The sequence below is a fragment of the Alligator mississippiensis genome, chromosome 7, assembly GCF_030867095.1.
Source record: "Alligator mississippiensis isolate rAllMis1 chromosome 7, rAllMis1, whole genome shotgun sequence".
Classification (NCBI taxonomy): Eukaryota; Metazoa; Chordata; order Crocodylia; family Alligatoridae; genus Alligator; species Alligator mississippiensis.
The window spans coordinates 52,519,188-52,535,123 of NC_081830.1; the positions used below are offsets into that span (position 1 = coordinate 52,519,188).

The following is a 15,936-nucleotide window of genomic DNA, read 5'->3' on the forward strand; positions in this document are numbered from 1 at the left end:
TGAGAATAAACTACCACGAAAATATTTGAACAGAAACAGTAAATTACATATTATATTGAGGCAAAGGGTATTAGCAAAGAACCTTCGTGATCATACTTCTGTGATTATATCATCAATTTAAATACCACATAAGGCAATGAACATACTGAATCAAAAAGAATAAAACGCTATCATATGAATATATGCAGCAGGTGAATACAGAAGAGTTACATGCTTCATGCTTACATGCAAACCATTGCAAAAGTGACTCTACAGATTTCAATAGTCTAAAATCAAATTCTATCAGTGTCATCATCAGGGATCCTGATTTTCTCTGATTTAAAAAAAAAATCAGAAATTCTCTGATTTAAAACACCACAAATTATCTGATAAAAACCCTAGAATCTGTGATTAAAATGAAACTCCACTATGTATATAGGTATCAGTTGAACACAATGTTTTATTGCTACATTTACAGTTTTAAAGCACCATGGAAGCCTACCAGTGCCTCAATCACTATAAAAAATAAATTCCAAATACCTATACATTTTGGCATTTGATTTTGGGTTTTTTATCATGGAAAATTAGAGTTCCCCTGCCCCCTTTGCTTATCAGGACACAGCTCCAGGCCTTTCAGTCCCAAACCACAGCCCCCCCCTCGCCGCTGATGCCCCTCACTCCCCACCCACAACACCCCCCTGAGCCCTGCTGGTGTCTCTCATTTCCCACCCACAGCCGCCTCGCTCTGCTGGCCACTATCACTCTCTACCCACAGCCCCTGCCCCTGCTGGTGCCCCTTGCCCCCCCAACTACAGCCCACTGCCCCCCCAGTCCTGCCAGAGGGGGCCCCCAGCTGCCGGGGCTAGGGGGCCAGGGCCCTGGGTCCACAGCCCCCTGCCACCTGCAGCAGTGACCAAGTCCTGGCTGCCGCATATGGGAGGCAGCAGCTGCTGTGGCCCCAGTGGGGAGCATGGAGCATGGCTCCCCCTCCCCCAAGGGCGGCATTGCCAGAGCAGAGCCTGTGTGAGGGAGGCAGATGTGGGCTGCCCGCTGTGGGCTTGCTTGGGGCTCCCTGCCTCCAGGTCCTCTGCAGCCCACCAGGTGGGACCCAATGTGGCAGGGCAGAGCTGGGAACTGGGGGCCCTCTCTGGCAGGGCTGGGGGGCAGGGGGCTGTGGGTGTGGGGTTAGGGGCACCAGCAGGGCTCAGGGACTATGGGTGGGGAGTGAGGGGGACCAGCAGGGCTGGGGGAGCTGTGAGTAGGGGGTGAGGGGCACCAGAAGGGGCGGGGTGGGGCGCTGTGACTTGGGACTGAGGAGTTTGGAGCTACAACCTGGTGAGCGAAGAGGGAAGAGGAGTTCTGATTTTCCATAATAAAAATCCAAAAATCAAATGCCAAATTTTATAGCTGTTTAGAATTTTTTATAGTGATCGAGGCACTAGTAGGTTTCCAAATTGCTCTAAAATTGTAAATATATCAGTAAAACATTGTGTACAACTGATTCCAGCTCCAACCCAGGGTTGGAGCCGGAGCTGCAGCAGCTGCCAGCCTCCACTCCCCCGCTGCCTCATGCTCAATTGTACGGCGAGGGGCTGTTCCCACCTCCCATGTTAAAAGGGCGAAAAACCCTTATCTTCTAATTGAGTACATACAATAGTTTGTTTTCTTAACATGTCTACTTGGAAAAAATTGTTATGTTACTATATTAATCCTGGTAAATGTCTTTTACAAAAGTAAAGATTGTGGATGAAGTCACATACTAAAATTGATAAACAGGAAGCCGTTCTGCAGAAGAGTGATCAGTTGTACATAGGAGAGTCTCCACACTGTTTGAGTAGTATAGAGAGCTCTCCTGATTACAATATTTTGAAATGCAGACCATGACACATTCACACTGGTGACACTGATGTCATTCCTCAGTAGAGAATCAGGTCCAAGTTACAAACCAAACTGTTCAGTTCATCCAGTCAGTGATATTAGCTGGAACAAAAGGGAAGACAGGATTAAACAGAGTGAGTCAGTCCAAGTCCATCTCCTCATTTAGATAAATCAAAATATTTCAATTCCATCCAACTTTATGGACAGGTTGTTTTTTAAAGACTTGATTCATCTCCCAATAAAATCAGAAAAAACATTGGCATTGGTCCTCAAATGGTCTGAATTAAAACAATTCCATTGATTTTAATGAGTTTTATACCACACTTTAATTATTTGTGAGTTTCTCTTGATTTTTTGTGGCTAAGACTTTCAAAACTGAAGAATGAAAACACTATTATTATTACAGAAATACTTTATTAGCTGATTTATTTCCCCACAGAATATCTGCAGCTGATTTTAATTTATTAACTACTATATTTCATTTAAAAAATAGCACACACTAATATATTATATGTATTTTCCTACATAGGTCTGTGACTGCTTTTTCCAGTGTGACATTTCATTCAAAGTGCTGTTTAATGTGCTTGTGGATTGTAACTGTTTAGGTGCCTTTAGAAAACAAATTAGTATTATACTGGAATGAAGAAATTTAAAAAGATTGAGGTGTAAATGTATCAAAATGAATACAAGGCAGGGTAGAGATGCACCTTATAGACTAAATCCAATTTAGTCTATACATTTCAGCCCTACACTGCCTTCTGCTGACTTCAGACTAGCCTCGCTAAGTACATCTCCTTAAAGTGTGTACAGGTGCTTTATCAAGTCAGTTATTATTCATTCTTATTTAAATATATATCTTGCCTATTAGAATAGCTCAAAGTGGCTTACTATAACTGATGAAATAAAGAGTTCAAATTGATATCAATGAGATGCATGTTAAGTCCTATTGGAACTATGTGAGGATTAATTCAGCTTTTGGATGTGATTCCAGTTTTAGTAATTTCAGTTTTACACCTGTCTGACACTGTTGACTTCAATGAATTTACTCTTCATCCATGTCCATACAAATAAAATAGGAACCTCCCTCCAAACAGGATTCTGGTATCCAGAGAAAGGGTGGCATTTTCTTCCCTTCCTAATTGTACAATTATCCAAATGTGGTCACCCGTGGGTGGCACTGTATTTTTTCCTGGTTGCCTATAGGGCATATTTGGTACTTACACACCCAAAGGAATTCTATTCCTGAATATGTAGCTCTGCTCATATCGAAAACTATGTACATGCACAGACTGGGCAACAGAATGACCTCTCATCTTTACACTAAATAGATGAGTGGCTAGGGCACTCATCTGGGAGGTGGGTTCGAGGCCCCCGTTATCCAGAGAGGATCCAAACCTTAGTTTCTCTGACTTCCCAGTGTAACACCATACCACAGGTCAGTCAGCCAATTTTCTGTGGCCCTTTTTGAAGCTGGATTCCATGGAAGTGAGGCCAGGTGGTATGTAAAAACCAGCAGTATGTGGCTGAGTGAGGTAGCTGCGTGTCTGGAAGGGAGCGGGGCCTGGGTTCTAGCATGAACACATGTCCCCAGTGGGGCAGAAGCTTCCCCCTGCACTGTCCTCCATCCATTTTTTTCCATTGACTAGGTTTTGGCTCAGTTTCAGAAACAGCACTGAAGAAGAGACTAAATAATGGATGACCTGCGATGGTGGTTAGAGTGTTTGCCAGGAAGTGAGAGAGGCCTGATTCAAACTCCCTGTGGGTAAGGTGGGCCAAGAATTCAGGACTGCTGGCTTACTGGGAGGTGGGGAGGGGGAGGAAAGGGAGAGGAGGGAAGGGGAGGGCGCTGTAGTCACTGAGTTACAGGATCAGAGTGACGAGAGCGACACCTTTCCTGTTCCTAAGTCTAAGTCCTGTAGACACAGATTTTGGCCAACTCCGTTTTCAGACATCTAGGTTTGCTATGTGTCCACAGGAGGTGTGCACACATGTGATGCCTGGTACTGCTCATGCTTAGTTTGCATGACTATGTAGTCAGAAATAGTCACCCATAAGCACAGGGCTGTGCATCAAGGAATAGACCAAGTGCCAAAAATGCCTTATAGACATATAAAAATGGCTACTTAGATGACCTTGAAAGAAAATAATGTCACCCAAAGCTCAAATGATCCCACAATTCTGATTTCATTGCAGCACCATTTTTCAAAGCAAAAGATCATTCTCTGGTCTGTCACACAGTTTGTCAAGGACACTGGCTCCCCATTGGCCACATATGCTTTCCATCGAAGAGCTCCTTTGGAAAGCAATTTCAGTGACTTTAACCATGCCAGCATTCAAAACATGACATTTGCTATTTCAGTGAAAAGCCACAGGAGGTCTACTAACTGGGAGGCTACATATGATTTAACTCTGGGAGCATTAAAGAGCATTTTCTGGAATGTTGCTCTTTTTCTTGGTAGCACTAAGCATTTTGCATTGACACCTGCTGCCTGAGACAGGCACTGCATTTCATTTTAGATATTTTATGGAATTGATTTTGATGCCGTGTTTGGTTTGGTTTGGTTTTTTTAATCACCATCAATATAATGCTCAGCCAACAAGTTTAGGTCTCAAACTGGAAGTGTTGCAAATGATCAGGCAGGAAGTAAGTACACCATACTTAATCAGGGATTGTGGTTAGGATTCCAAAGGTAATAAATCGATAACTTCAACTGCTGTGGAACAAACACTGACAAGATATGTTGGACTTGATTAACCCCTGCTTCTCTGAAGTGGGTGATAAACTGCATCATGCTGTACTAGCTGCTGCAATTAAGGAGAATCACCCTACAGAAGCGGCAACGCAGCCCCGGAAATCATACAAGTGAGGGCAGCTTCCAACTGGGGTATAAACTGGCTACTGAAAAGGGCTCCTCAGGAAGGTGAGGATTCTTATATAGCTACAACTAAAGGTTTGCTCTTCCAAATGTGTAATATGGTTTCAATAACACAGCAGTTTCTTTCTAGATAATAGTATATACGTGCCTGATTGAACATTTAAAATACGGGGTATTCTTGGAAAGATTACTGAGGAGAGAGTGTATCCAGTGTTCTGGGTAGAATAAATGTGCATGTGAAAAACAAAACTTTAGATTTATGCTCTTTAATACATATGCAGTTTTCCATCTGATGGAATTTTATGCATGTGTATAATAAGGGATCCTGGTTTTTTCTGTTTAAAAAATCACAGATTCTCTGATTAAAACCCCCAAAATCCGCAGTTCAAATGAAATGCCTCTATCTATCTATCTATCTATCTATCTATGTATCTATCTATCTATCTATCTATCTATAGTTAAATTTTTAAAGCAATTTGGAAACCTACCAGTGCCTCAATAACTATAATAAAATTAATTCTGTATACCTACAAATTTTGGCTTTTGATTTTGGGTTTTTTTATCATAGAAAAATCAGAGCTCCCCCTGTTACTAGCACACAGTTCCAGGCCTCTCACTCCCAAGCCACAGCCCCCCCCACCCTTGCTGGTGCCCCTTAATCCCCCTCCCCCCACCACAATCTCCCACAGCCCTGCTGGTGTCCCTCACTCCCCACCACCATTTCCCAGAACTCCTGGTGGCCATTACAGGGGCCCCAGCTGCCAGGGCTATGGGGCCAGGGACCTGGGTCTGCAGCCCTCTGCCCCCAGCAGCATTCAAACCATGGCTCCCACCTGAGGGAGGTGGCAGGTGCTGTGGCAGAGCAGAGCACAGCCTGGCTCCCCCTCCCCCATGGGTGGCACAGCCTGAATGGAGCCCTTTTGGGGGTGTGGACGTTGGCTGCCCACTGCGGGCTCGGGGTTGTCCGCCCTGCTGCCCTCCCCCTGGGGGCCTCCACAGCCCAGCAGCTGGGATCCAGCAAGCCAGGGCAGAGCGGGGCTGGATGGAAAGCTTATTACCGCCTCTGGGAGCTCCATGCTGCCCTGGCACAGCATCCCATCTGCCTAGCAGCAATAAAGTGCACAATTCTGTGCCACCACATCCACTGCTGCTGAGTGGGGAGGGCATGTTTCACCAGGGCAGTGCAGGGCTCGTGGCAGCAAGGAGCTTTCTTTCCTGGATCTGCTCTGCCCTGGGCTGTGGAAGCCCTGGAAGGAAGGCTGCAGAGTGGGGAACCTGAGCTGCAGCGGGCAGCCTGCACCCACAGCCACCCCCACCTTGAGGTCCCCCTGCCCACCAGGAGTGCACACAGCCATCCATCCCTGCCCCATGGACAAGCTGCCTGTGGCTCCATCCCACTCCCTGCCGGGGCCTTGCAGTCATTCATTCCAGCCCCAAGCCCCATGCTCTGCCTCAGCTGGGCAGCAGCTCCAGCCCAGCCCAATTTCTTCCCTCCCTATGGGGGCCTCAGTCCCTCCTCCCCACACCAGAGTTACCTGCAGGAAGCTGTTCTCCAGGCTGCCTGGTGGCCAAGTGCATGTGCAAGCATGCACATATATATGGCACCCCTGCCTGACCACCCTTCTCCCCCTGTCCCCAGCCTGTTTGAAACTGGAACTTTGCCAGTCTGCAAAGAGCTCTTTTCAAAAGTGGAAAATCTATGTTTCTCCATTAAAATGAAAAACTCCTTTTTTTTCTGTTAAAAGGGAAAATCTGTGGGATTTTTTCTGTTTTTCAATGGGAAATGGAAAACCTGGATCCCAGTTCCTAATTGCTGTAACAGAAGACAAAGCATCCACCTAGCCCAGTGTCTGACGGCAATCAGGTTGGTCAGGCATGACTTGCCCTTGGTGAATCCATGCTGACTGTTCCTAATTGCCTTCTCCTCCTAGTGACAGGTGCAGCCACAATGGGGTCCAGGGCCTGGTGGCAGAAGGGACAGATGAGATCTAGCACCTCAAAGCCAGGCCTGATTCAGTGCCCCAGGCTAGAAGGCCTAGTTAGATTAAAGGTGAGAAGGCCAATACCCCAACAGACAACAGAGGGAACAAAATCCTGGTAACATCTGTGAGGCATGAGGCACGATAAAGGGAAGGATTTAGAGTCATGCAATTAGCCCTTAAGGCACTGGGTGCCCAGCTAGGTGGAGGTGACTGGAGAGGCCCAGCCAAGGACCTGGAACTATAGAGGCTCAGGCAGAGACCTGGGAACTGCTGGCTAGAAAATGGTATTTAGAGATTTGCTTTTGGAAATTGGGTTGTAGGTAAATATATATATTCATTAGAATAATGTCTTAGGGCAGCGGCAAGGGTTAATTGATTTCTAAAGGACTGGTTCTCACACAGATTAATAGTCTTCAAGGCAGACAGGGTGTCTAAACCAGGCAAAAAGCAAGGCCAATGTATATACACATAGCCTGGGAAATTGTGGGCATGTATCACGCTGCTTCATAACATGAGATAAGGTGGCACAAGCTCACAAGGCCCAAGAGTGGGGGGCCCAAGAATTCAGATTTTGGGAGAACAGACCATATTAGGAAAATACCAGGAAAGCCCAAATTAGGATGTGTGCATGTGATGGGCTTGTGAAACAAAGGAATATTCTAACAGGACAGAATGTGGACAGTATGACGACCACAGAAAGACTAATTGGGGATAGCCATGGATGAAGAGTCATGAGGAGGGGAAAAGAATACAAAAGAAGGGACTTTAGAGCAGGGTCCCCAAGAGGGGTCCCTGAGAGGGGAACCCAAGGCACCATGGACAGAGGGCATACTGCCAGCCCATCTCATTCACCTCACTTGGTGGGGATGGGCCTCGGCTTCCATCCTCCAAGCTGCTGACATCTGACATTCAAGAGAAAACCTCAGAGTGAAGCTTGCATCCTGGCCAGATGAACCCTGACTCTGATGACAGCCGTAGGACTGGTTGATTATATAGAATTATTTGTATTATTATTATCTGCTATTACTGTGTATCAGTAAAATTTGTCTATTATTGAAGAGGAAAGGTTGTGGTCAATTTGAGGGTTTGGGTCCACCCAGAACAAGGTATCTGGGTCATAAATCCAGTGCCAACAGGGACCAGTGATGACCAGTAGGGTGCCAGGGACCCTTGCAGGGGTTCAGTGGAAACAGGGCTATGCGAAGTTCCATGGGCATCCTCCCTATTTATCATTATTCCATCAGGGTGTGGCTGGTGAGATGTGAAAGTGCCCTAGGGGTGGAGTGGGGCACAGTCACGGGGCCACCACAGGTGTCACAGCCACCTCTGTGTGACGTGTTGCAGACTGACTGGTCCGTATTTCCATGGATCTTCCTCCTTCCCTTTCTTAAAGATGGCCACTATATTTGCCTTTCTCCTATCATCCAGGACCTCCCCCAATAGTAGGTAGGAAGTAGGAAAGAAGATGTAGTCCACATCAGCTGTTCCTCTGTAATTATTTCATGGGTCTGTGGCTTTCTTCTGAAAAGTAAAAGCTACACTTGGAATAGTCTACCTCTCAATGAAATGGGTAAATACTGAGGTCTAAATTCTATTTACCACAAGGCAGGAGTGGACGCACTGTGGAGTAGCTAGTGAGTGATAAAGTTGTAGCTAGTGAGCTCCCCACCCTTTAAATCAGCATAATTTATTCATCTGTCTATATGATAAATGTGTAATCCTTTCTCACATCCCTTTAAAGTGTGATATCAATTAGATCTATTAATAATGAATTCCACAGAATTATTAGGCACTTAGTAAAATATTTTAAGTAAACTGCTGCTTTTTCCAACCCTGACTAGCAGCTGCATAGACAATCCTGAAAATATTTGTATGTAACAGAAAAATATTTTATGATTTCTTCCTCTGTGGTATTTGATTTTTCGCTCGTATATAACCAGTTATTCATACTTTAAGGATACTAATATGGTTAAACCAATATGATGATAATAAGAGTGTTTCAGTCCTCAAAATGTGAATGTTTCCATATTTTGCATATGATTACTATACAACCTGTCATGTTTTCTTATTTAATTCAAGATGTTCTTCTTGGCAGCCCTAGCACATTAGCAATATTTCTATTTTCATGTGCAAAGGAGAGACTGTGACAGGATCAGGATAAGAAGCTTCTCCAATGCAAGTGACAGCCAGAATATTTTTTTGAATTAAGATTAGGATAGGCCAAATGAAGACTCCCTTGGATGAATATAAGAATTCTTCTGGTAAGATCCAGAAATTAAATTTCTTCAGAACAGTTGTGTAGCTGAAGAATGTGGGAAACACATCACACTATTATAAAATAAAGCAAAAGAGTTCAGAAAATTCTTGATGTAGGATACAAGTATCTGCTTTATTAGTAAAAAAAGAAAGAAACACAAAACAACCAAACAAACCTTCCATTCATACCTGAAGACAGTCAGTTATTCGGTGATTGTGCAGGTATCCAGTTCCTTTAAAAATCAGGTCACTTTGGTAGGTGCCTAAATATATATTTAGGCACCTGATTTCAGGCAACCACATTTCTGTATCTATACTCTAAATTTTTATGGTGAATCAACATTTCTTCCAATATGATTTTACAACATGGTACCACAAAGAGCAGTCCCTTTGGCTAAGTAAAGACAGTTATCGCATCCATCTTAAACCAGTTTCAGCCATTTTGAAAGCAGTTAACGTGCACTGAAATTCTGTTGTGTTATAAATCTTAACCAGTTTTTGATCACTTATACTGGCTTGTGTAATTTCTGTCCCTGGCCTTTGTCTATGTGGAGATCCAATGGTATCCCTGGGCCTGATACACAGTGGTTCCATATCGGGTTCAGGGCCTCATTTCTCATGAATGCTTCCTGAAAATGTTGATTTTTTCCTTTTACAGCACAATGTGGAGGATTTTGTATCTGTGGAATAAATATTGCCACAAAGTTGAATTAGCAAACACAGCAACTACTCCTCAATATTTGTTTGTTATAGATAAATTCTACAGAACAGCCCCCTCCATTTCTAAAATGAACCCTTATGTCTATGTGGACATTTGTGTTCAAGTCTCATGATGCTCATTGATTGTAATGGGCATTGCTCCTTGCTAGTCAAGTGCATTGCCTGCATTGGCCCCAATCCAACAAAGTACTTAGATTCACATGCTTGTGAGTTCCCTACATAACGGTACTAGCTCTTGTCAGCAATGGAGTGGCTAGCAGCAATGTCAAAAGACTCCTGCTTCTGCATTCAGACTAGAGTTTTGTATTTATAGCAGAGGACAACCTTTGAGGCAGGTTTATTTGGATCCTGAGATTTCCCCAAGTGCTTACTACTCTATTGAGGCATGTTAGGGCATGTGGTCCTAGGGCTATCAGTTAATCTGGCTCCTGCTCTACACAGTGCATTAGGGATGCATAGAGTACTCAGTAATGTTCTGTTTAGTTCTCAGCACTGGCTTGGCTCTACCTCAGGTTCACCACATGCTTTCACTGAAAGCTTTTGCTTTGTTGGCTATACTCTGGGACCCTCTTTTTGGAGAGAAGCCAGGAAGGCCCAGAATCAGTACAGTAAAGAGACCCTGCACACAAGTCCAGATACCTGCATTTGAACAATTAAAACCAAAAGCTGAAGTTACCAAAGGTGAAAGAGTAATGATGTGATGATAGAAGTTCAACCCCATCATGCTAAGTGTGCATCTACACTGACAATCCTGGGAAGGGGTGCTCTTGACCCAGTGGTGTAACTAGGACAGGGTGACTGGGGCAGTCACCTCAGGTGCCAATTTCCAGGTTAGTGGAGAACATAAAAAAGGCTGCTGCTGCAGCTGTGCAATCATGATAGCGATAGCACAGTGCAGCAGAATTCAAAGCTGCCCTGTGGGCATTGCTGCCCCTGGCTATGTTGGTATGGCTCTGTCTTGAGCATGCTGCTCACTTGTTCCGAAACTACAAATGCAGCATTGAAGCCACTCTGGAGACTTCCCCACAGATGTTCTCAAGCCTTCCAGATATTTCAAGAGCAGGCACAAAGATGCCCCCCAAATGGTTTTACTATCACACCTCTGGCTTTGGCATGTGGTATATGCATCGTGCTACAGGGCATTGTTTCCCAGGCATGCTGGGAAATCAGTGTAGAGATACCTTTAAAAGGATTTGTTAGAATTCTTATTTAAATACAGTGCTGATTATGCTCCAAGTCCTGTTAGCTTGAGTATAGCAAAAAGATAGTGCTCTGCAAAGAAACAATGTAGTGTTGGATATACAGGATACGGGGTAGTCAGCTGCGCAGTCCGTGTTTGACAGACAATTTACAAGGAAAAAAAATCCACTCCAATGCACACTATGAAGATGTTACTCACAGCAGAAATTACTCTTAAATTGTTTTCATTCAGTGGGAGTAAAAGTATTTGTACCAATATCAATGTCAGAATCTCATTCACTGTGCAGTCTGCTCTTCTGGATGCATAAGAGATAGATAGAGCTTCATTTTGAAACTTCCTTTACTAAGGACTGCTGTGAAATTTACAACCATTCTAACACTGTAAAATATATTGCATGAGAGATTTAAAAAAAAAAAAAAAGAAAGAAACTAATGCCTCATCTGAGTGGGATGCATTTTAATTTCTTTGATGCCAGATGAAAGGACTCATTTTGGCAAGGAGACGATACTTTCCCAGTGCTGCGTGTATATCCAAATTGGAAATGATGACAGGTTTCTCTGTTTCCTCAAAGCAATGAAAACAACTCGGAAGCAATGGCAGACAATATCTCGGAGTTTTTGACATCAGTAATGTTAACTGAGATAATACTGGCCGAAAATCTGTTTTTGCTTATCATGGAGACAGATTAGTGTCTCTGGTTAACAGTGGAAAAAAACTATTATTAAGCCCAGTCTTGGCCTCCTTGAAATCGCAACAAAACTTCAGCAGTGCTTTACATGGACACAGAATGAAGAAATCAAAAAATCAGAAGTAGAAAAAAACATTTCCAAAGAGATTTAATCTAATGTATAGAATACTGCCTTAGTCCAAAAAGGCAAAACAACAGATTATGCTCAAGATGACAGATTATTGTATCACTCCACTCTATACATGCCTGTTGGCCCATGTTATACACCTACTAGGGACAAGTGACTTGATGACTGACTTAGCCAAACACCAAACAGCACAAATATATTTGATGTTCAAACAGCTGAATATTAACCAGCTTCATATTTGGCTAGTGCTTATTTGCCCATCTCAAAATTCTCACTGATGTAAGCACTGTGGCATAAGGACCCTGATCTTTTTAGACCAAGCAAAAATTAAAGTAGCAGTAAAATATATATACTAATTATATATATATAAGTTTTGAATTTGAAAGGAGCTGTTCTGGTCCTACTGCTAGAGCACAGTACAGCCTGCCAGTTCTCCTGAAAATTTCAAAGGATATGGAGTGGCTACAAGAGGAGTTAGAGTGGCAGATATGGCCCAGCCAACAGAAGATCTGTGATGTGAGTGTATGTGGTCAAAGTATACAAAAGCAGCCTTGAGGAAAGATATTTTTAGCCAGACATGAGGAGACACATTTCTTACCATCAGAAACAGGCAGGTCTGAAGTCCATGCAGTATGATTAAAGTTCCAGCTTCCTTATCCTTCATGTTCTGACCTCACTGACCTTGACTATCCGTTATTTCCAGATTTCTGTGTGCAGTAACATAGCTGGGGGGGAGGGGAGGGGAGGGGAGGTGAGCAGGGCAAGCACCCCAGGCGTCAAAGCGAAGAGGCACCAACAGGTGCTGCCCAGCCAGGGCAAAGCTCAGGACTGAGCCATAAGCAGCTCATTTTGGCGGGGGGAGGGCAGCTCCCACCACTGTGAGCACTCTCGGGCAAACTTGGGGATGCATGTGCCCCCTGGATCTGTGTGCGGGGCATGGGCGGGCTGCTGCTTTGGGCTTGACCTGGGCACCAAATTTCCTTCCTATGGTACTGATCATTTCAAATTATTATTTTTATTCTGGGAACTGCCTCATAGCCTTTAGCATGTGGAGTTTAGTCAGCCTTACTCCATTCGTTAACTACAGTGGCTGCTTGTGCCTGGAAGACAATTTTTATTTATGACTTCGCCAACTGCCTATGAATTTGTCTAGCAATCTGGACTGGATATCCATACCTAGGAGAGTACAGACTGAAATGGGATGGTTGTTAAATCTACTCCTGTTACTTGCTTGACCGGTAGTAAGCTGTGTCACCTTGTTCATTGGAATGTTTTGTTTGTTTTCTTTCCTTGCCTTCTGTAGAGCCTAAAGCAAGCTGCAGATTAGGTCGATCTGCATCCACGTCAGGTGTGCCTCCTCCATCAGTTACTCCTCTCAGGCAAGCCAGTGACCTTCAGCCAAGCCAGGTACCATCGTTACCCAATCGCGAATGACTTCATGTGCTCCGACATGCCAAATATCTCTCACCTTCGTGTTTGTCATTTGTTACAGTAAATGATTTTTGTTGTTGTTTGTCTTTCTTCTTGTGTGAGCGTGTTGTGTGTGTGTGTGTGTGTGTGTGTGTGTGTGTGCCATTGGCAATGGAATTCTATCTTCCAAGGCTGGTAGAATTTTCTTTGCTATTAATTCTTAAATCTTTTTTTTTATGTCTCTTACTTCCTTCATTCTGTAATATAAATGTAGCAAATCTGTATTATATGTATTGACCCAGTTTTTTATTTTTTCATGTTTTGTGAACTTTTTTACTGTCTTTAAAATTTATCAAACTTTGATAAATTTAATCTATGTTTTAGTGTAGATTTCTTTTAAATGTCTTGTCTAAAGCACTTGCACCAATGTTTGTCAATGACTTGTATACACCTTTTGACTTCTGCCCTATTATACTGTACTATTTGTGTCAGTCATATTTCTTTTTGAGCTCAGTGCATGAATGTATTACACTGTGAATTATCATTGTCCTTAAGATTGCCTACATACCAGATTATTTTGTTTATATATGGCAGCTAAATTCTCTTCAACTATAGGTCATAGAGTACTAATAGGGCTATTAAATAGTCACTGTAGTTATGTTCATTGTAAATTGGTAAAACAAACTAAAAACAAACAAAACAAAATAGAGGGGAAAAAACTTTCATATTTAAATCGGAACTACTTTTCTTAACAATAACAACAATGCCAGGCTGACCCTTAATAACAAAATGTGCTTATGCTTGGCAAGTTATACCTATGTTATCACCTGAAGGAAAGAAAAGAGAAATAAAATGACATTTAAGTGTGTTTTACATACTAATATTTAGGTTCTGTTCATTCTGATGCAAAGATGAGTTTCATCTTACTAGTTTAGCTCAGCTAACTGCAAAAATTAGTAACTGGGGAAATGACCCTATTTAAAAGATTAATTGATGCCTTCCTTCAAACGTGAAGCATTCCAATGTTTTCTGCTTTTATTTTACTTGTTTATATGTATTTTCTGCATGTCTGTTTAGGCTGTAATTCTCAAATGGCACTAAGGGAATTAGGCCTCTAAATCCCATTACATTTCAATGAGATCTGAGGGGCAAGGCTCCTTTGGGAACTCTACTAATTCAAGATTTAATCATTTTTAGCTTGGTGAGTTTGCAAGGAATTCTGAGCCAAAACCCCTGCTACTGGAAACTGGCATAGCACATGAAGCAATGTTAGTTTACTCAACCTGGGAATCAACTCTTTGTTAGGAACATAATAGATAACTACATCCAAATAGGCTGAACTACTTTAACTTGTTAAATTGAAGTAAGTGCTAATCCATTACTTTTGTGTCCTGCTAGATATGATGCCTAAAATAATCTTGAATATTAATCAAAGATATTTTAGATGATAAAATTAAACCCTTAATGATGACTTAAAATGTCAGGCCATTTAAAAAGCCTGTGAATAATTTTTCCTTCTAGGATAACTGCACTTCTGAGTATTTTTGAGTGACCCAGTGCACATGTGATACGTGATTTATGATTAAATGGCTCATAGCTGGCAAAACACATTGCTGGTTACTTCTGGCAGATGCACCTTGAATATTATGAATGGTTTTTTGTATCTTGGTTTGCATTAAACCCTGAAAGCAGAACTTGATATGATAGCAGAGATAATGAGCTTTCTCGAAACTGCAGCAGACAGGGTTCATTAGAATTGTGGAGAAAAGAATCCCATTCACTCTAGGTAGAAAAAAGGAATACAGATGATGAGAGAAAATTTCAAATAACTGATAGAAGATGTGCCTGTTAATAGCGTAATATATAATGTATATCTGGGTTTCAGGAAAAAAAGAAAACATAGTATTAGCTTTCCATCATTTAAATCTTATTCTGCAACTGGCAAATTACAGGAATAACTTACCATTTTGACACATTAATTTGATCCTGATCCCAAATACAATGGCTACTCCATCTTACTTCAAGTTGATGGAATCAGGCTTAGAGTTTCTAAGAGCAGTTTATTGTATATTATACTTCCATTTGTTAGTGGAAAAATGAACTTTACAGCCTGCACAGATGTTGTTATGTGTTATTAAAGAGCAGGGCTAGCCCCACCTTCCTGCTCCCTAGTTAGAGCAGTGAGGGCTGGCTCACTGACTCTCCCTGCCACCCTCCACCCCCTGGCAAAACCTGTCTGGAGTCTGGGGCCAGAAACGGAGGTTAAACTTACCTTCCCCTGAGTACAGAGCTGCCTTGTCCTGCTGGATTACTTAGTGCTGGCTACGACAAATCCCAGAAGCACTTGGAAGCAGGAAGAGGAAGTGATGAGCAACCCTGCAGAGTCCTGCTGATATGATTGTGGACTGCAAAGCCCAGAGACCTTGAGGGCAACAGGAAGAGAAAGTGAACACACAGCCTATGCTGGCTATGTGCCAGAGAGCCATGCTCTGGTGCCCCCCCCCCCCCCCCAGTTTCTGGCTTCAGGCACTGCAGGCATGTGGCTGAATCAAAAGTGAATGTCTTGTTCATTTGCTTATTCAATCTTTGCAGTTTTAGACTAAGCTGCAAAGACTGAATCAATTCAGCCTCAGGCTTTTTGATTGTCTGTACTTACCTTATGCAGGCATTTGTATAAGGCCTGATGCCCTTTCTCTTTGCAGTGCCCTGTGCCCTATTGACAACTCTGTTATGTTAGAAACTTTGTTCAGTTCTACTGCAGTAGGGGGATGTAAGCAAATACTAACTGGTGTTAACTAATATATCACTAACTTACACAC

At 42.8% G+C, this 15,936-nt stretch overlaps 1 protein-coding gene across 1 annotated transcript in view; it reads left to right on the forward strand.

The window, feature by feature from the left end:
* The window catches only part of NYAP2 (neuronal tyrosine-phosphorylated phosphoinositide-3-kinase adaptor 2), a 93,753-nt gene extending 78,144 nt beyond the window's left edge, over positions 1-15,609 (forward strand). The window contains exon 6 of the mRNA XM_059731859.1: positions 13,011-15,609. Coding sequence (XP_059587842.1) covers positions 13,011-13,141 — 131 coding nt within the window. The 3' untranslated portion in view covers positions 13,142-15,609. The remainder of the gene's footprint in view (positions 1-13,010) is intronic.
* The last annotated feature ends 327 nt before the right edge of the window (positions 15,610-15,936 follow it).